The 16,054-nt window shown below is 43.0% G+C and overlaps 1 protein-coding gene across 4 annotated transcripts in view; it reads left to right on the top strand.

Annotated features, from left to right (window-relative positions):
• The window catches only part of LOC135198587 (uncharacterized), a 93,176-nt gene that overhangs the window by 41,478 nt on the left and 35,644 nt on the right, over window positions 1–16,054 (top strand). For 3 of the 4 annotated variants that reach the window (XM_064226310.1, XM_064226308.1, XM_064226309.1), the window contains exons 9-10: window positions 7,074–7,211; window positions 9,852–9,989. In XM_064226310.1, the coding sequence (XP_064082380.1) occupies window positions 7,074–7,211; window positions 9,852–9,989 (276 nt within the window). The remainder of the gene's footprint in view (window positions 1–7,073; window positions 7,212–9,851; window positions 9,990–16,054) is intronic. The other variant, XM_064226312.1, reaches the window with a different exon arrangement.

Here is a 16,054-nt window from a genome sequence, read left to right as displayed (position 1 = left end):
AGTTTTTGTTTTTGAAATTCAACAATCTTCTGAGATTGTTTGGTTCTACACCCGTGACATACAGAGAAACAAGAGAAAACTAACTTAAGACCTCATGCTATCTTTATCTGAAGTCCAAGATACATCTTTAAAATTATGCTAATTGTGTCAATAGATATCTTAATAGTGAATGATAAAGAAGTCCTTACCTCGGAAACTCCAGAACTAAACCTAGACAAAACAAAACTTGAGGAAAGATGTAATGAGGAAAGACAGACTTATCAGAATCTTGTTTATACTTGAACAAACCTTCGGTCTTAATGATAGGATAATTTCTATCGCCTAGCTGGATTCGGTTAAAAAGCAGACGAAAGCAAGGAATCTTGTGATATATCCCAACGCATGCGTAGATCAGGTGACATGGTCAAGGACCATGCACCTATGCCACCACGTCTTTTCTTTAACTGCCTGGGCGAGAGTCATGGTTGACCTCTCTAGGCCTTTACCCTGTTCATTGCCGTGTGTGTGTGTGTGCGCCCCAGAATTCCAGGTTTTCAGTGTTTTCGTTTTTTGGCTTCTTGGCAACCGATCCACACGTCACTTGTAGCAGGTGTAGTTCTAATTTTTTTTACCATAACGAATCCTTGCACGTAATGCTGGGCATGGCCTAAAGAACAGTGGAAATAGTTTTATATATAGCAAGAGAGCATCGAAGGGTTTTGACTCTTCCTTCCCGATGCTTTGTCTCCTGCAGTATTCACCCCCCAGAGTAGCGTTGTGCCTGTGTCTCCTTCCTTTTCTTCCTTCGATTTGTAGCTGGAAGTATTGGGAGGCCCTCGGGCTGATTTTTGTAATTTTACCACTTCTTCTTCAGGAGTTAATTTGATTCCTGGGAAGGGGGAGTCTTTAAGATGGCGGAGATTTGGAAGACACTCAAGCTAGAGGGTACCCCGTCCTTGGAGGGGTTGCTAGCGCACTTTGAGGCTCATTTCCCCCCTTTTCAGGCTGGCCAGACCCTCCCCCCTCCTCCTGACCCTGTCTTCTTGGGTAGCAGAGGTCAGCCATCTTGTATTGCTCCGCCACAGTGTTGCCGCTTCTTTGAGTCTGAGGGAAGCCGTGGCGTCAGCCCCGATGATGACTTCATGGGATCAGTCGTTGTGTAGTCCTCCGCCAGTGGCGTCTGCTTCCCCTTCAGACCGAGGGGAAACAGTGACGTCATCACCACTTGTGGCATTGCTTTCATCGATGACATCACTCCCAGTAGTCTCCTCTGCACTGCCTCTCGGCCATGACATCTCTGCCGCCCAGTTCGCTGCATCTCCCTTCCATGCCATCGGAGCCTTTTCTTGCAGATCAGTCTGAGGTTATATGGCAGGCGATGGTTAAGAGGTTGGACTGTTTTGGATGATAAGTTGGCTGCCTTGTTGGCTGGGAGGGCTGCAAAGGGATTGAGTAAGAAACCAATGCTGTCGTCCTCTCTTTTCCCCTTCTAAGCCACTTTGGTGTATCAAGCATTGGAAGGCTAAGGACTTTGCTCTTTCTTCGCGTACGAGGGACTAACAAAGCGGAAGTGTTCTCGAGTGTTGGTGTTCCGGAGTGTTAGTGTATATCCCCTTGTGCTATCTGCAGTGGCTGCTTCTTCCTCTGCATTGAATAGTAATTGTATTGCAGCCTCTCCCGTCCGTGCACATCGAGCATATTGCAACTACCCATGTCTGTGCACATGATGCAAGTGCTCCTACTTCTCCAGGGCCTATTCGTCGCCCTAAGTATCTTGAGGTGCCTGTCAAGAGGTCAAAAGTGGTGAGTGCGGAGTTGGTGCAGCAGGGTTTGCCTGCCCCTCTCCCTGGTGCTTCCGAGAGTTTGACTGGGGGATTCTCCTTCGATCCCTAGTGTTCGGGATTCCTCTCCAACTCATGTTCGTACGTCTGCCACGCCCGTGACCATTCACGTACATGTTAATGAGTCATATATGTTGGAGGAGTGCGTAGTGATTTTCCTAATGTTGTAGTGGGTTTGTCTCGGGAGCCAGCGCATGGACTCAGCCCAGACAGGTTAGTGAATGTTTCAGGCTGTTTGGCTGCTGATCCTTCTGTTAATTTTAATGAGGAAGGTGCCTTAGAGGAGCCTACACGTTCTTCTTGTCTGTCTCTGTTACCGGAGCAGGAGGAGGGAGACAGTTTGTCTTCCTTTTCAGAAGTGGTCTTTCTCATTTGTGGGTTCAACAATTTGGAAAGCAGGACTCTGGCTCGGGTGTCTTACACTCTTCCTTGCTTGGAAACCTTGGTGGGAGCTAGGCAGGATCCCAAATCATGTCTTCAGCTTCCCTTGTCAGGGCACGTCCAGTCGGTCTTGCATAAGTTAATGTGGCCTGTTTCGGGCTGGGATGGTTCGCTTCGCTCTAGGGGCTATGCCAAGCTACTACCCCCACCTCTCACGAGACATAGGTAGTACTTTGTTACGACCGGTGCATTTTTGATGTCTCACCATCTTAACCCAGACGTCGTTCGCCTGAAGCTGGGATTGACTTTGGAGCAGGTGAGGTTGGTGGCTCCTTCCTTGTCTTCACAAGATGCCTCAGTGTTGGAATCTATGGCAGCTTCCATGTTCCAGACGGTTACTTGGCTGGATTTGGTCTGTGGTCATTGCCAAGATAGCTTCTGACAGGTCCCCAGGTGGTTTGGTGAGTGCATCCTCGATTGCCAGTCTGTTGCAGTCCAGAGGCAAGGTGTTTTTGTATATGGCTCGCCTCCGTGTTAATTTATGGGCTAACCTCCTCCTGATTAGAAGACACACGGCTTTATCTAGGATGGAGAGATCAGTTGACACGAGTCCTTGCTGGCATTGAGAAATGGAGATATGTTGGAGTCCCAATTTTGTTTCCTCAGACAGAGCTCGAAAATGCAATAGATTGGCGCCGGGCTGACACCAGACAGACTGGTGCACCAGGCAGTGTCCAAGTCAGTCTTGTCCTCCGAGACGTCCAGCTCCTCCTCCTCCCCCTGTCCAGCAGCAGTCAAGATGATAGTCGCCTGGTAGGCTGTTGAGGAGTTTGATTTTGGCAGGGCCTTCCCATTAGACTCTGCCTAGGTCAGAGGATCAACATCCCTTTCGCTCTTGTTCCTCTAGCCAAGAAGGGGCCCAAGGGGCAGAGGTAAAGGGAGCCGTCGGTAGGTTAGGCGCGCCTCCCTCTCATGTGCCACCGGTTGGGGGTTGCCTGGCAGGCCATTGGGCCAAGTGGCAGTTTTGGGCAGAGAAGTGGGTGGTAGATGTCCTTAGGCCTTCGGGTTGGGTACTTGCTGCCATAAGACTTCTCTCCTCCTCTGTCGGACAAACCGCAGCTCAGGAAGGCATATCCTCCAGATTCTCTGAAGTTCTTGGCTCTTCGGGAAGAAGTGCAGACTATGCTGGACAAGGATGCGGTAGAGGAAGTGGTGCGTCTGTCTCCGGGGTTTCAGTCACATCTTCCTGGTGCCCAAGGTGTTGGGAGGATGGAGACCTGTGATCGACTCTACTACCTTGAATCACTGTATCAGGAAGACACTGTTCAAGATGGAGACCCACGTTCGGTGTCGACAGCCTTGAGGGAAGGCAACTTAATGTTGTCAATAGATGAAGGGATGCAAATTTCAAAATCCCTATTCATCCGACGTCCAGGAAGTTCCTTCGCTTCTCTCTTGGGGACAAAGTCTTAGAGTTCAAAGTTCTATGCTGCTTCTCTCTCGTGTCAAGTTGGGCTCATGCTCAGGGGATAAGTTTGCTGAGGTACCTTGATGATTGGTTGGTCTTGGCAGTTTCCAGGGAAAAGCTGCTGCAGGACGGATCGTCTACTTGGGTTCTGTCTGGAACTGGGCATTGTAGTCAACCAGGAAAAGTCTAACCTTTTACCCAGTCAAAGGATTCTCTACTTGGGCATGGTCATTGATATGACCGTGGCATAAGTTTTCCTTTCGGATCAGAGATTGGAGTAGTTGCGAGTAGTGGCGCGCGACTTCCTGTCTGAACCACATCAGTCGGCTCATCAGTGGCAAGTTCTTTTGTAGTGTTGTCTTCCCTGGAGAAGCTAGTCCCTCCTGGGCGTCTTCATCTTCGGTCTCTGCAATGGAGACTGGGAGAATTCTGGTCCCTGGCGGGGGACTCGCCCCTGTTAAAGGTTCGAAGTGAGAGAAGACCTTCGATGGTGGTTGGATGGCTTGAATCTTTCGAAGGGTGTCCCTCAGCGTTCTCTTCCTCCGGACTTTCTTCTTAGGCGGCCTCATCACTTCAGCATTTGGAGGACAAACTGCAACATATTAGTCTTGGAGTTGAAGGCAGTCTTCCTGGGTCTGCAGGAGTTAAGGGAGAAGGTAGGTCATTCTGTCGTTCTCATGTTGGACAACACCACTGTGGTAGCCTATGTGAACAAGCTGGGAGGCCTGGTTTCTCGTCAACTTCATGCCTTGACAGTCGCGGTTCACCAGTGGGCGGTTGGCAGTTCGATGGAGCTCTCGGCCAGGTATATCCCAGGCAAAATTGAATATGCTTGCAGACAAACTTGGTAGACGGGATCAGATCCTAGGCCATCAAGTGGTAGCAGACAAGCTCTTCTGGGTTTGGGGGAGACCCATGCTGGACCATTTTGCAACTCAACAGGAAGCTGGAGATATTGTTGTGTGGTTCCCAGATCCTTTAGAGTTAGCGGAGGATGTATTCCAACATCCCTGGGACAACCTGGAGGTGTATGCCTTCCCTCACCTTTGTTTGATCCATCAAGTTCTGAACAGGCTAATGAGTTAATAGGGTCTTTGGTAGCCCCTCTGTGGCCTCAGGCAGAATGGTTCCCAGATCTGTCGTTGTTGTCAAGAGGTTCCTAGGGAAATTCCCCCTTGGCAACGTCTGTGTCAGCCGTATGCGGAAAGGTTCCACCAGTCAGTAGAATCCCTGTCTCTTCACGGTTGGAGGCTATCAAGTATCTCCTCCGAGCGAGAGGCTTGCTTTTCTCGGAGAACAGCAGGGCATATGTCCAGTACTCTCAGAAAGTCTACCGGAATTCATGGCAAAGACCCAAAATCCCTCTGTGCATGATGACAGGTTTAATTTGTTTTCCATTCCATCACTGAATGACTTTGTGGGTGGTGATGCTAGAGCGCTTTTGTTGTGCCCTGTCCGGGCCCTGCGTTACTATCTTAAAAGGACTCTGCACCTTAGGCCAGGCTGCCGCAGACTTTTTGTTAGCACAGGCTGTATGAAGAAAGGTGTCTTAAGAATATGTACTATCTTTTTGGATACAGGAAGCCATCAGACAGGCATACTTTACTTTTTTCCACCCACGTCTGTGCAGGCTAGAGCGCATAACATTAGGGTATTGGTCCCTCTCTGGCTTTAAAAAAGAACTTGGCTGTACATAGTGCTGAGCGCTGGTACATACTTGGTTACGCCAGTCCACGTTCACCTCTTTCTATTTTAAGGATGTTGCCCACAGATCTACGGAAACTTTTTCCTTGGTCCTGTGGTGGCTGCCCAACAGATTGTGTAACTCCTTGTTACCCTTAACAGGGCACTTTTGTATCTTACCCAAGATGATTGTGTGATGAGAGAATGAGTGAGTTGGCTGGTCTCCTCCTTTCTCTTGTACCTTTCCTTCTTCCTTCGGGCTTGTTAAGGAATACGCGTCTTTCGCTGGACTGGTCTGATACAGGTAAGGTAGTCATACTGATAGTGTGGTCCGCTTAATATACAAATATCAAACCCTCTGTTCAGTAGCATATGCTCCACTCCTTGGCAAGGAGGAGTTGGGAGTAGTACAAACCCTGGTGTATTGGTTTGCTATTGGACAGTCAAAGTTTCTCTTTGGTTCCTTATAGAAACTTGGGTTCCTTATACGTACAATGATTCTCCCATATATCATTGCAAGTCACTCATTGTCTGGGTGGTTTGATATATATTTATCTAGCTTCTCAACGGACTTCAGTCCCTCTCCAGAAGTCCTTTCTTCTGGAAGCTGGACTGGTGGGTAGGCCCCCAGCTGGTATAGGATGTCTAGTACCTCCCACAAAGTATGAGTCTATCCTATTGTTAAGACCGAAGGTTTGTTCGCGTATGAACAAATGCAAATTTCATAAGACAATTTGTATTTTTCATAGCTACAAACCTTAGGTCTTAACATTGTACTGCCTGCCTCTAGCCGCCCTTCTGTTTAAGACATCCTGAGTTGGGAAAGACTTGACGCAGTGGCGTAGGTGCGTGGTTCTTGACCAGTCTTCACCCGATCTACGCATGCGTTGCCAGATATCACAAGATACCTTGCTTTCATCTGCTTTTTAACCGGATCCAGCTAGGCACTAGAAATTATCCTATTGTGAAGACCTCAGGTTTGTAGCTATGAAAAATACAAATTGTCTTAAAAAATTTGTCATTTTAAGCTGGTGTTAGCTTTACAGAAAGCATTTGTGCCACTAGAACCAAGAACTTGAAGAAATTAGACCCTCTTTGGTTGGTATTATGCATATTTTTTTTCCATGGGAAGCAGTTTTGCCAATACAACTGCTTCCCATGATAGTGTTATTGATGGCACTATCATTGGAAACTAGTAAATCTTTAATGCAAATATGAAAAAAAATACAGGAAGTATAGTACACAGGACAGCTGGTTAAGACAAATTGAAGGATAAAATAGTGTTGAAGAGGAGACTTATTTAATTAAATAAGGAAGCTTTCAAAGCCACTAAATAAACTTCAGGAGAGTTCTGAAACTTAATGCAACAGTATCTCCATGGTGTCAGGAACCTACTTGATTAATATTTAACCTAAAAATTACTCTAGACAGTTACGGCTTGCAAGAGCCTATGTTAACATAAGGTTAGCTTAAACTAAAACTAAAACTACAACAGAAGACAGGATTTTGTAAAGCAGGAAACTTAAAGCTCTTTCATTAAGTATGTTTGGTGATGTGGACAAGCAACATAGCTAGTACATGGACGGCTTATGGCCTTAACCATGAAGCTAAATGATAGAAAACTAAGGGTAATATATTGCAAAGCAATTCTGGGCCTGTCAAGATTTATCAGAGAATCTTGAGTATCACACAATTGTTGATTCATTGCCTTTGGTCTGTAGGGGCACAGCAGACTATATCTGCAAGCACCTGGAGACGAGGAAAGTCGGTACGCTTACAGGCAACCCCCTGAAGATGATGAGGAGCAGCAGTGTTCTGAAAAACACTCTGGCCCCCTCTATGGTCAGCTACATATGGGGGTAAGTTAGTTTCTCATTTGACTTTGGTACCATACTTGTCTTGAGGATTGTCATAGATCAGGCTCTAATATTTTTTATACAAGTTTCGTATTAGTTGTCAACTTCTTAAAAATCCGCTAACTTGTTTTAATACTGAAAAAGGTAACTTGACAATTGAAATAAAAACTTGGACGCATAATGGTTTGGTACTTATTAATGCCAAAGCAATTCAAGGAAATATTTCATATTGAAGCCTTTGTAGGATCAGTGTTCAGAGTTGGTTTAGTAGTATTTAATTTGAACGTCTACTTGTTAGTTTATTGGTAAAGGTTCATCGCTGGCAAGTTTAGGTGATATGGATAACTATCAATTAGTGCTTGTAAGTGAAGCGGTGTTAATTTGACTGGCCTTTATAACCTCTAGTACATGTGAAATAAAGTTAAGCTCTTGTCCAGGAGAAACTGCTGTTTTTGCTAGGTCAGAATTTTTTGGTCTTCAAGGAAACCTGCTGCATGAGACTTGGGAAACCTGCTGCATGAGACTTGAGAAGTTGCAATGCGAAGAAACCAGACTAAGTTTATTTTATTATGTACTGTTCTATTATTTTTTACAGCTAGTGGGCTTCATTAAAGTATTGGGCATAATAAAAACATTTAAGTATATTCATTGGTCATAATGAATGGTAACTCAGTGTGGGGAAAGTTAATAGTTTGTGATACTCCAATCTTAATACTAGTTCATGATGAAATAACAACAAATACCTTGTAAGGTGGTGAATTTGTCCTCTTAATAAGGAGTACACTATTGAAGAGGTTCTGCAGATGTGTACCTTACATGTATAGGGTTTATCTGTTTATTGTACCTATGCTTCTTTCTCTTTAGTCTTATATAGGGACATCCTAGCCTAAATTATCAAGCTAGTGTTCTGTTGTTCAACTTGACTATTCCATTTCCTTTTCAGTAAGGTTTGCAATATGTATACCAAAATCTGCAGTTTAATTATTATTTTCAGATACTATAGGAATTCTGGGGAAATGTGTATAAACATAGCAGATATTTGCGAATTTGAATTTTGAGAATGATTTGCTTTCATGGTCGAAGTAGAAAATAGATTTACTATGAATGAAAGCAGTCGAAAGTCTTCATTAGTGAATTTGTACGGATTTTATATTGAAGGGCTGTTGTAATGTGCTCTGTTTATTTTTTATCAGTCACATAACGCACTTCAGTTAGGTGGAATTGAGACAATAAGAATGTCATGAGAGAGAATAAGTGTCATGAATTAAACATAGAAGAAATGCTATGTAAACTTGTTAGTTATATATGTGGGTCCTGTATTAATGAAAGTTTATTTTATCTAGGAATTTAACTGATATTGCTGAGAGATTTAACATGCATATCTGTGGGTGCTGCGAGTCTCATAAGTGGGTAGTTATGATTTTCCTTTGGTAGTGTTGTGAAGACACTTGTTCACATGGAATCACTAGTTTAACAATTAACATAGAGGCACACATACTTATCAAACTTTACCCCCCCCCCCCCCCAAAACCCCCCCCCCCCCCCAAATTGTTTGAAGTATATAAATAGTTTTTTTTACACCTATTCAGGCAGCTCTGGTATTGCAGCATTTTTTAAAAATCAGATTAGACAACTAAGTGTGAAGAGGTGATGAGAAGTTACACTTTTGAATTTTTTGTTAATGTGCCTCACTTTCATGTCTCCATTATTTTTCTTCCTACGTGTATGTTTCTTTTTAGATCAACAAACTATGAAATAGGGAAGCATTTAAGTTTAGAACAAAACTCCTGTGGCATATGGAAAATGTGTAATCGGCCTGAGAAGAGAGGAAATACTAAATCGATCTGTGCTAATATTTACAAACTACTATAAGGGAAGCTAACAGAAGTGTGATATTAACAGTGCATGTCATGACAGTTATCACTTGATATATTGGATAAAATTGATATATTGGATAACATAGCAACCTTTATAATAACTCCTATACACACACACACACACACACACACACACACACACACACACACACACACACACACACACACACACACACACACACACACACACACACAACGGTATCTTGGTGTAATTAAAAGGAACTATCACTTATTGAGAGGCTGGCTAGTTAAATGAAATAAAAATCAGGCGCTCTTTCCGGGAAAGTGTGAACCAGTTTCCATATGGGAAGCAGTAGGGCCAGTAGAAATTAGGTGGGAAAGAAAGTTATCTGTACTTAATCTTTGAAAGAAATGCCATTCCTAAGGGGCAAAATGTAAAATTTAATACAGAAAAATCTTTTATATTGAAATTTTCTATGCATTTTCTATCCTGCAAGGCTTGCTTCAGAAAGAGGAAACTGGTTGGAAGTAGTGATGAGTCGGTTGTCTGTACATGTGAAACTTGATTCATTTAATGAAGCAGAAAGTGTTTAGTATTTGGAAAAAAGACATAATCCTGACTGGAAATAAGCTTTATGGAAGGGTTTATTATGGTGTTTTAACCACCGATTTGTCGCAAAATTAAGGGATTTGGTCACAAAGCAATTCTGGTGTTGATAAGATTTACTGGAAAGGGAGAGACTTATCAACAGAGTAGATTTTACAAATACTTTATTTGATTAAATATTTTTTCTTGGGTATTTAGGAACACACACGACCAGATCTGCAAGCATCTGGAGGAGAAGAGATGCGGTATGCTTCCGGGCAACCAACTGAAGAAGCTGAGCTGCGGTTTTCTTTTCAGCAACACTCTGGTCCCCTCTATGGCAATATGTATTTAGGGGTAAGTTAATACTTAATCTGTGTTGCTCTTCCTTCCCTGATCTCACAGGCTAATGCTTTTGCTACAGTTTTGGTTAATATTCCATTTAAGTTTTATTGATCATACTACTCTTTGGCAAAATAAAAACCACAAGCCTATCCTTTGGGCTTATATGATTGATTCCTGAAGGTTTGTAAGTTTGCCTGTCAATAATTTGTGGTCATTATACTTGGAAATCTTATATGAACACCTAGGAAGAAAGTGTCCTAATTTAATTGTCAAAGTTGATTTGTAAATCAAAAACCTAAAATTGAACAGCTTGTCTTGTTAGACTGATGAATCTCTAAATTATATTACAGCCGAAGAACATAAATGTAAAATGACTTGCTTTCCTGGTAGAATGAAGGAATTGGAATTGTATAAAGCGAACCTGTGGATAAGTTCTTGAATCACAATTTTATGCAGATTGTCATGTACCATTTCTTAAGTCGCTTTAATCCACTTTGGATGTGTAGAATGTACACAGTAGAGCTAGCGTGAGGTAACATTAAAATTAATAATTGTCAAGTATATTGATAAGGAAATTATGGTCACACTTGTGTAACAAAACAGGTGCATAAATATACACTATGGGTCTGGAGTGGACTGGAGGACTGCAATAACCAAAGAGGGAGGGAGCCAAAGAAAATATACCTTGATACCTTGTGTGTACCTATGTAGTTTAGTATATTAAAGTTAATTACACTGGTACCTCGAGATACGAAATGCTCAACTTACGAAAAACTGAGATACGAAAGCTGACACGAAAAATTTTACTGCTCTACATATGAAAAGTTTTAAAGATACGAAAGGTTTCTGAAAGTCCGAGATTCGCCCGATAACAATTTTGAAACTTGCGCCGCGTGCCGCCATCTTAGTTCTAGTAGACTCGCCACCATCCTCCTGCTCTCCCATTGGTTCCTGATGCTAGCCAAGCCATGAGATCCTCCTCTCCTATTGGAGAGCATCCCTCCCATCATGCATCTTAACGTGTTGGCGTGCCTTCGCTCGGCCACTTTGCACCCAAAGCTTTATCGTACGCATGCGGCATTTGTTCAGTCCAACGATTTCGTTTAGTATCGTAAATTAGTTAGTGATTTCGTTGTGCTACTTTATCGTGTTGTGAGAACCTTATTAGTATATGTACTACATGCTTAACTTAATTACGTACAGTACATATAGTCATGGGTCCCAAGAAAGTTGAAGTTCACAGAAAGAAGAGAATGCTTTCTATGGAGACAAAAAAAAAAGTATGAAGCTGGCTTGTGGTTGAGTGTGATCGCTAAGGAATACGGCCGAAATCCGTCTTATGATAGGCACCATCCTTAAGCAGAAAGAAGCCATCAAAGCAGCTACACCTTCCAAGGGCGTGACTATTTTGTCCAACAAGAGGAGCCATTTGCATAATGAAAGGGAAAGGCTGCTTCTTGTATGGATCGAGGACAAAGAAATCGATGGCGATACGATAACAGAGATGGCAATCTGCCAGAAGGCCAGCGCTATTTTCGGCGATTTGATTGCCTAAGCCGAAGTCGACGGCGGAGAGGGGACATCAACGGCAACCCCAGAGTTCAAGGCTTCTCATGGGTGGTTCAAAAAATTCCGTAAATGGACTGGCATCCATTCGGTGGTGAAGAAATTGAAATTACGTAAAGTATAAAAAAGTACTAAATAGAAATGTAAATAAAAAAGTACTAAATAGAAATGTAAAAATCAAAAAGACAATAAATTTTAAGTTTTTTGTAAAGTTAAGTGTTACAGTTTTGTTAATGTGTTTTGTAAAGTTTAGTTTGTTTTTCTGACATTTTTTTATGCGTTTCGTAAAGTTAAATGTACGTACGTATCTGCCGTTTGTCCTCCTCCTCCTCCTCCTCCTCTGCTGCCACTTTCGGAGATAGCCTCACTCAAAAGGTAAGCTTCCGCATTTTATGTTACAGTAATATTTCTTGTACACTAATATACACGTTATTTAAAAGTTTTGCAATTTTATTAAGTTACGTATTGAATGGTCCAAATTGTTGTAGTATTTCATTGTTTATAGGTCAATTTACCTTTATCATGAAATTTACTGGGGTGTTTTTGGAGGGCTAGGAACGAATTAGCTATTTTACATGTAAAATGTGGTCCAAGATAAGAAAACCTCATGATACGAAAGGCGCCTCTGAACGGATTAATTTCGTATCTCGAGGTACTATTGTATGTACAAGTGAGTTCAGGTTTGGAAAGTACAAGGACCATAAAAGGGATTTTGACGAAGGAAAAATCTATTTCTGGGTGATTGGCTCGTGTCGCCCTATGAAAGGATCCTTAATATCATTCTTTCTAGGTAAAATTAATCTAAAATTACCAGAGAAAAACAAAATTAAGAAAATGTCAGTAAAACTGACTCACTCGCTCTTAAAAAGAAGTGTCGGTATGGCAATAGGGGCGAGTGGGAACACTACCACGAGACATTCACCAATTAGAACTTCCAATCAGAATCCCCACCAGAGAGAGCTGATACCAACGGGCGATGCGGCCGCTACTACTACTACTAGAGGACGCCACGGACAGCAGCGCCCCTAGCGGACATCCTTAATCTAAAAACATCTTGTCCTGCAGGGGGGGGCAAACAATAAAGGGTGGGTTTCATAGGGCGACACGAGCCAATCACCCAGAAATAGATTTTTCCTTCGTCAAAATCCCTTTTCTGGGCTCAGCTCGTGTCGGCCTATGAAAGAGTACCAGAGAAACAGACAAGATGGGAAAAAAGGACAAATGAAAAGCAGTTGTAAAATGAGGGATATAATATAAGTAAATCAATTACAGCATATAAACTAAGTACTTAAGACTAACTTATTCTAAACAGTGACATAAAAGAAAGTTAGTAATGTAAAGTACTTAAAATTACAGTAAACATAGTAAATTATAATAATGCAGTGTAATTTTAACAAAATAGATTTACTTAGATAACTTATTTACAAAATATACAAACACATTGTGTCCTACCCTAGCATAAAAATAAGGGTAGGTACACTGAAGTACATTATCAGTACATAGTGTGGATGTCCCTAGCAAAAAAATAAGGGACAATCCACTAATATGATTTCAGCGGCTAAGGCTAGGATATCAGAGTAGCATGGCGACAGGGTGAGGCATGTTGGATGAGGTAGGTAGAAAGGAGACCTGGATCTGTACTAAGACTACTATACAGTATCAGGAGAAACCATGTTTCCCGCTGCTACTGCTGAAAATTTTAAAGATTCCAAGGACTTTAGATAATGACGTTTAAAGACTGTCGGAGATTTCCATCCAGTATACTTTTTAAGATCCTCAAAGTTCATATGTTGAAAGTAATTAATTGAGGTGGCTACTCCCCTGATGTCATGTGCTTTTGGGAATGAATCAGGATTGGCTTGTTTAATGAAGTAAAGGATTTGTTGTCTAATACCTTTTACTGACAAAGTACCACCTTTTTCCCTCATGAAGAGAGAACCTGAGGATCTTGAGGATGTACGAGATAGAAAGGCTCTTAAAGTTGATACTGGGCAAAGAGAAGGGTCTTGCGGAAGTGGGATGACTTTCCAAGGGGCCCACCTTGCAAGAGGATCCTCATTTTTAGCCAAAAAACTACGATCCGGAGCAAGCAGAACTTCTCCTGAGGGGAGGAATTCCACATGACCCGCATCTCTGGATAGAGCCGACAGTTCTGAAATTCTAGCTCCTGAAGCTAGGCTTAATAGAATCTTTCTAAGAAGCATTATGAATGTACAAGATGAGTTGTCAGTATCTGAAGCTAGTTTGAGGACATCATTTAAGAACCATGAAACTGCAGTAGGCCTTTGAGAAGGTCTAAGTCTAGCACAGGCTTTAGGAATAGACGTAAAGTAAGATTCAGTCAGATCTATCTGGAAACCTAACTGAAAGATCTTCAAAGCCGATTTATGAGTAGTAATAGTGCTAGCTGCTAAACCTTTTTCAAACAAGGATCTGAAAAAGGATATAGCTAAGTTAACTGTCATGGTTGTAGTGTTTGATTCTTTCAGGAAGGATGCTAATTTTTTAACAGCAGAGTCATATTGTCTAATAGTTGACTCTCTCTTATCTGATTCTAGGAAGAGGATATTTTGTGGATCAATATTAGCATCTTTATTAGCCGCAAACTTCATGAAGTCCATAAAGTTAGGGTCTGAAGAATTCCTGAGGAAGCGAACACAGTCCTCATTTGTACTGATTGTGACAGCTTGGGATTGGGAATCCGTTGAGGTCGGAGACCCAATTCCAGAAGTAGAGGATACCAGTTGCTCTTGGGCCAGTCCGGTGCAATTAGAGCTACTATTCCCTTGAAAGTCCTCAGCTTGCTTAAGACTTTCAGGAGGAGATTCACTGGAGGAAAAGCATAAATTTTTCTCCACTGATCCCAATCCAACGACAGGGCGTCCGTGGCATAAGCCAGAGGGTCCAGGTTGGGGGCCACATAGCAAGGGAGCTTGTGGTTCGCTTGTGAGGCGAAGAGATCTACTTGGAGACCTGGGACTCTCCGGCATATCCACCGGAATGACCCGTCGTCTAGGGACCATTCTGATTCCAGAGGGACTGACCGGGACAAAGCGTCTGCTATCACATTTCTTACCCCCGCCAGGTGAGTGGCGGACAGATGCCATTTGTGTTTGTTTGCTAGGGCAAAGATGGCTATCATGACATGGTTCACATGCTTGGATTTGGACCCTCCCCTGTTGATGCAATGAACTACCACTGCACTGTCCAAAACTAGCCTTAGATGAGACTTTTTCGGGGGAAGCAGTCTCTTCAAGGTAAGAAATACTGCCATTGCTTCAGAACGTTTATGTGGAGCTGGCGTAATTGAACTGACCAAGTCCCCTGAACCTGTTTGAACTGAGAATATCCCCCCCACCCGGACAGGGAGGCATCCGTGTGAATGGTTAACACTGGAAGGGGATATTGAAGGGGTACCCGCTTGGCTAAGTTCTTTACTTTTGACCATGGACGGAGTTGATTGCGAAGGATCTGTGGAATTACTGACAACTTGTCTCGAGATTTGGCGTTTGCTCTCGATCGCCAAACTCTATTTATATCTTTTAGCCTTGCTTTCAGGAGGATATCTGTCACCGAAGCAAACTGAAGGGACCCTAGGATTCTTTCCTGGCTTCTCCTTGATGTTTGTTTGCATTTGAGAAAGTGTCTGACAGATTTTGCTATTTCCTTCCGTTTGGCCACTGGAATTGACAGATTGTGGGAAGACAAATCCCATTGGATTCCTAGCCACTGAAAACGAGACTCCGGGGTAAGTCTGGATTTAGTTTTGTTTATCTGGAACCCCAGATGTTCCAGAAAGTGAACTACCTTTTTGGTGGCTTTGAGACATTCCTCGACTGTTGGTGCCCAGATCAACCAATCGTCGAGGTATGCTGCTATCATTATTCCCTGAGCTCTCAATTGCTGCACAACCACTTCTGCTATTTTCGTGAATACCCTGGGGGCTACATTCAGACCGAAGGGCATCACTTTGAATGAGTGTGTCTGATTTCCTAGCCTGAATCCTAGGAATGGGCGGAAGTGTCTGGCTATAGGGATATGATAGTATGCGTCTGTAAGATCGATGGAGCATGTGACGGCTCCACGAGGAAGTAAGGTCCTTACTTGCGAGAGGGTAAGCATCTTGAACTTGTCGCAACGAATGAAAGTTTAGCTTTGACAAGTCTAAGATTACCCTTCTTTTTGTTGAGCCTTTCTTTGGCACGCTGAATAAGCGACCTTGAAATTTTAATGCTTGACTCTCGCAATAGCTCCTTTCTGAAGGAGTTCCTCCGCATAATCTGTCAATTCCTTTGATGGTATTTGGCGGAATGATTTGATTGAAGGAGGCTCTTTGATCCAACTCCAACCCAATCCTTTGGACACTATGCTCTGTGCCCAATTGCTGAACCCCCACCTGTGACGGAAGAGGAACAGCCTCCCTCCTACCTGGGGAGCCTCATTGTTGATGGGCGGGTTGACCACCACGCCCTCCCCTGAACTGCTTACTCCTTGTCGCCCTCCCTGCGCCA

This window comes from Macrobrachium nipponense, chromosome 22 (genome assembly GCF_015104395.2).
Source record: "Macrobrachium nipponense isolate FS-2020 chromosome 22, ASM1510439v2, whole genome shotgun sequence".
NCBI classification, from domain to species: domain Eukaryota; kingdom Metazoa; phylum Arthropoda; class Malacostraca; order Decapoda; family Palaemonidae; genus Macrobrachium; species Macrobrachium nipponense.
The sequence above is the reverse complement of the archived record's forward strand: the minus strand, read 5'-3'. Positions and strand labels throughout refer to the sequence as shown.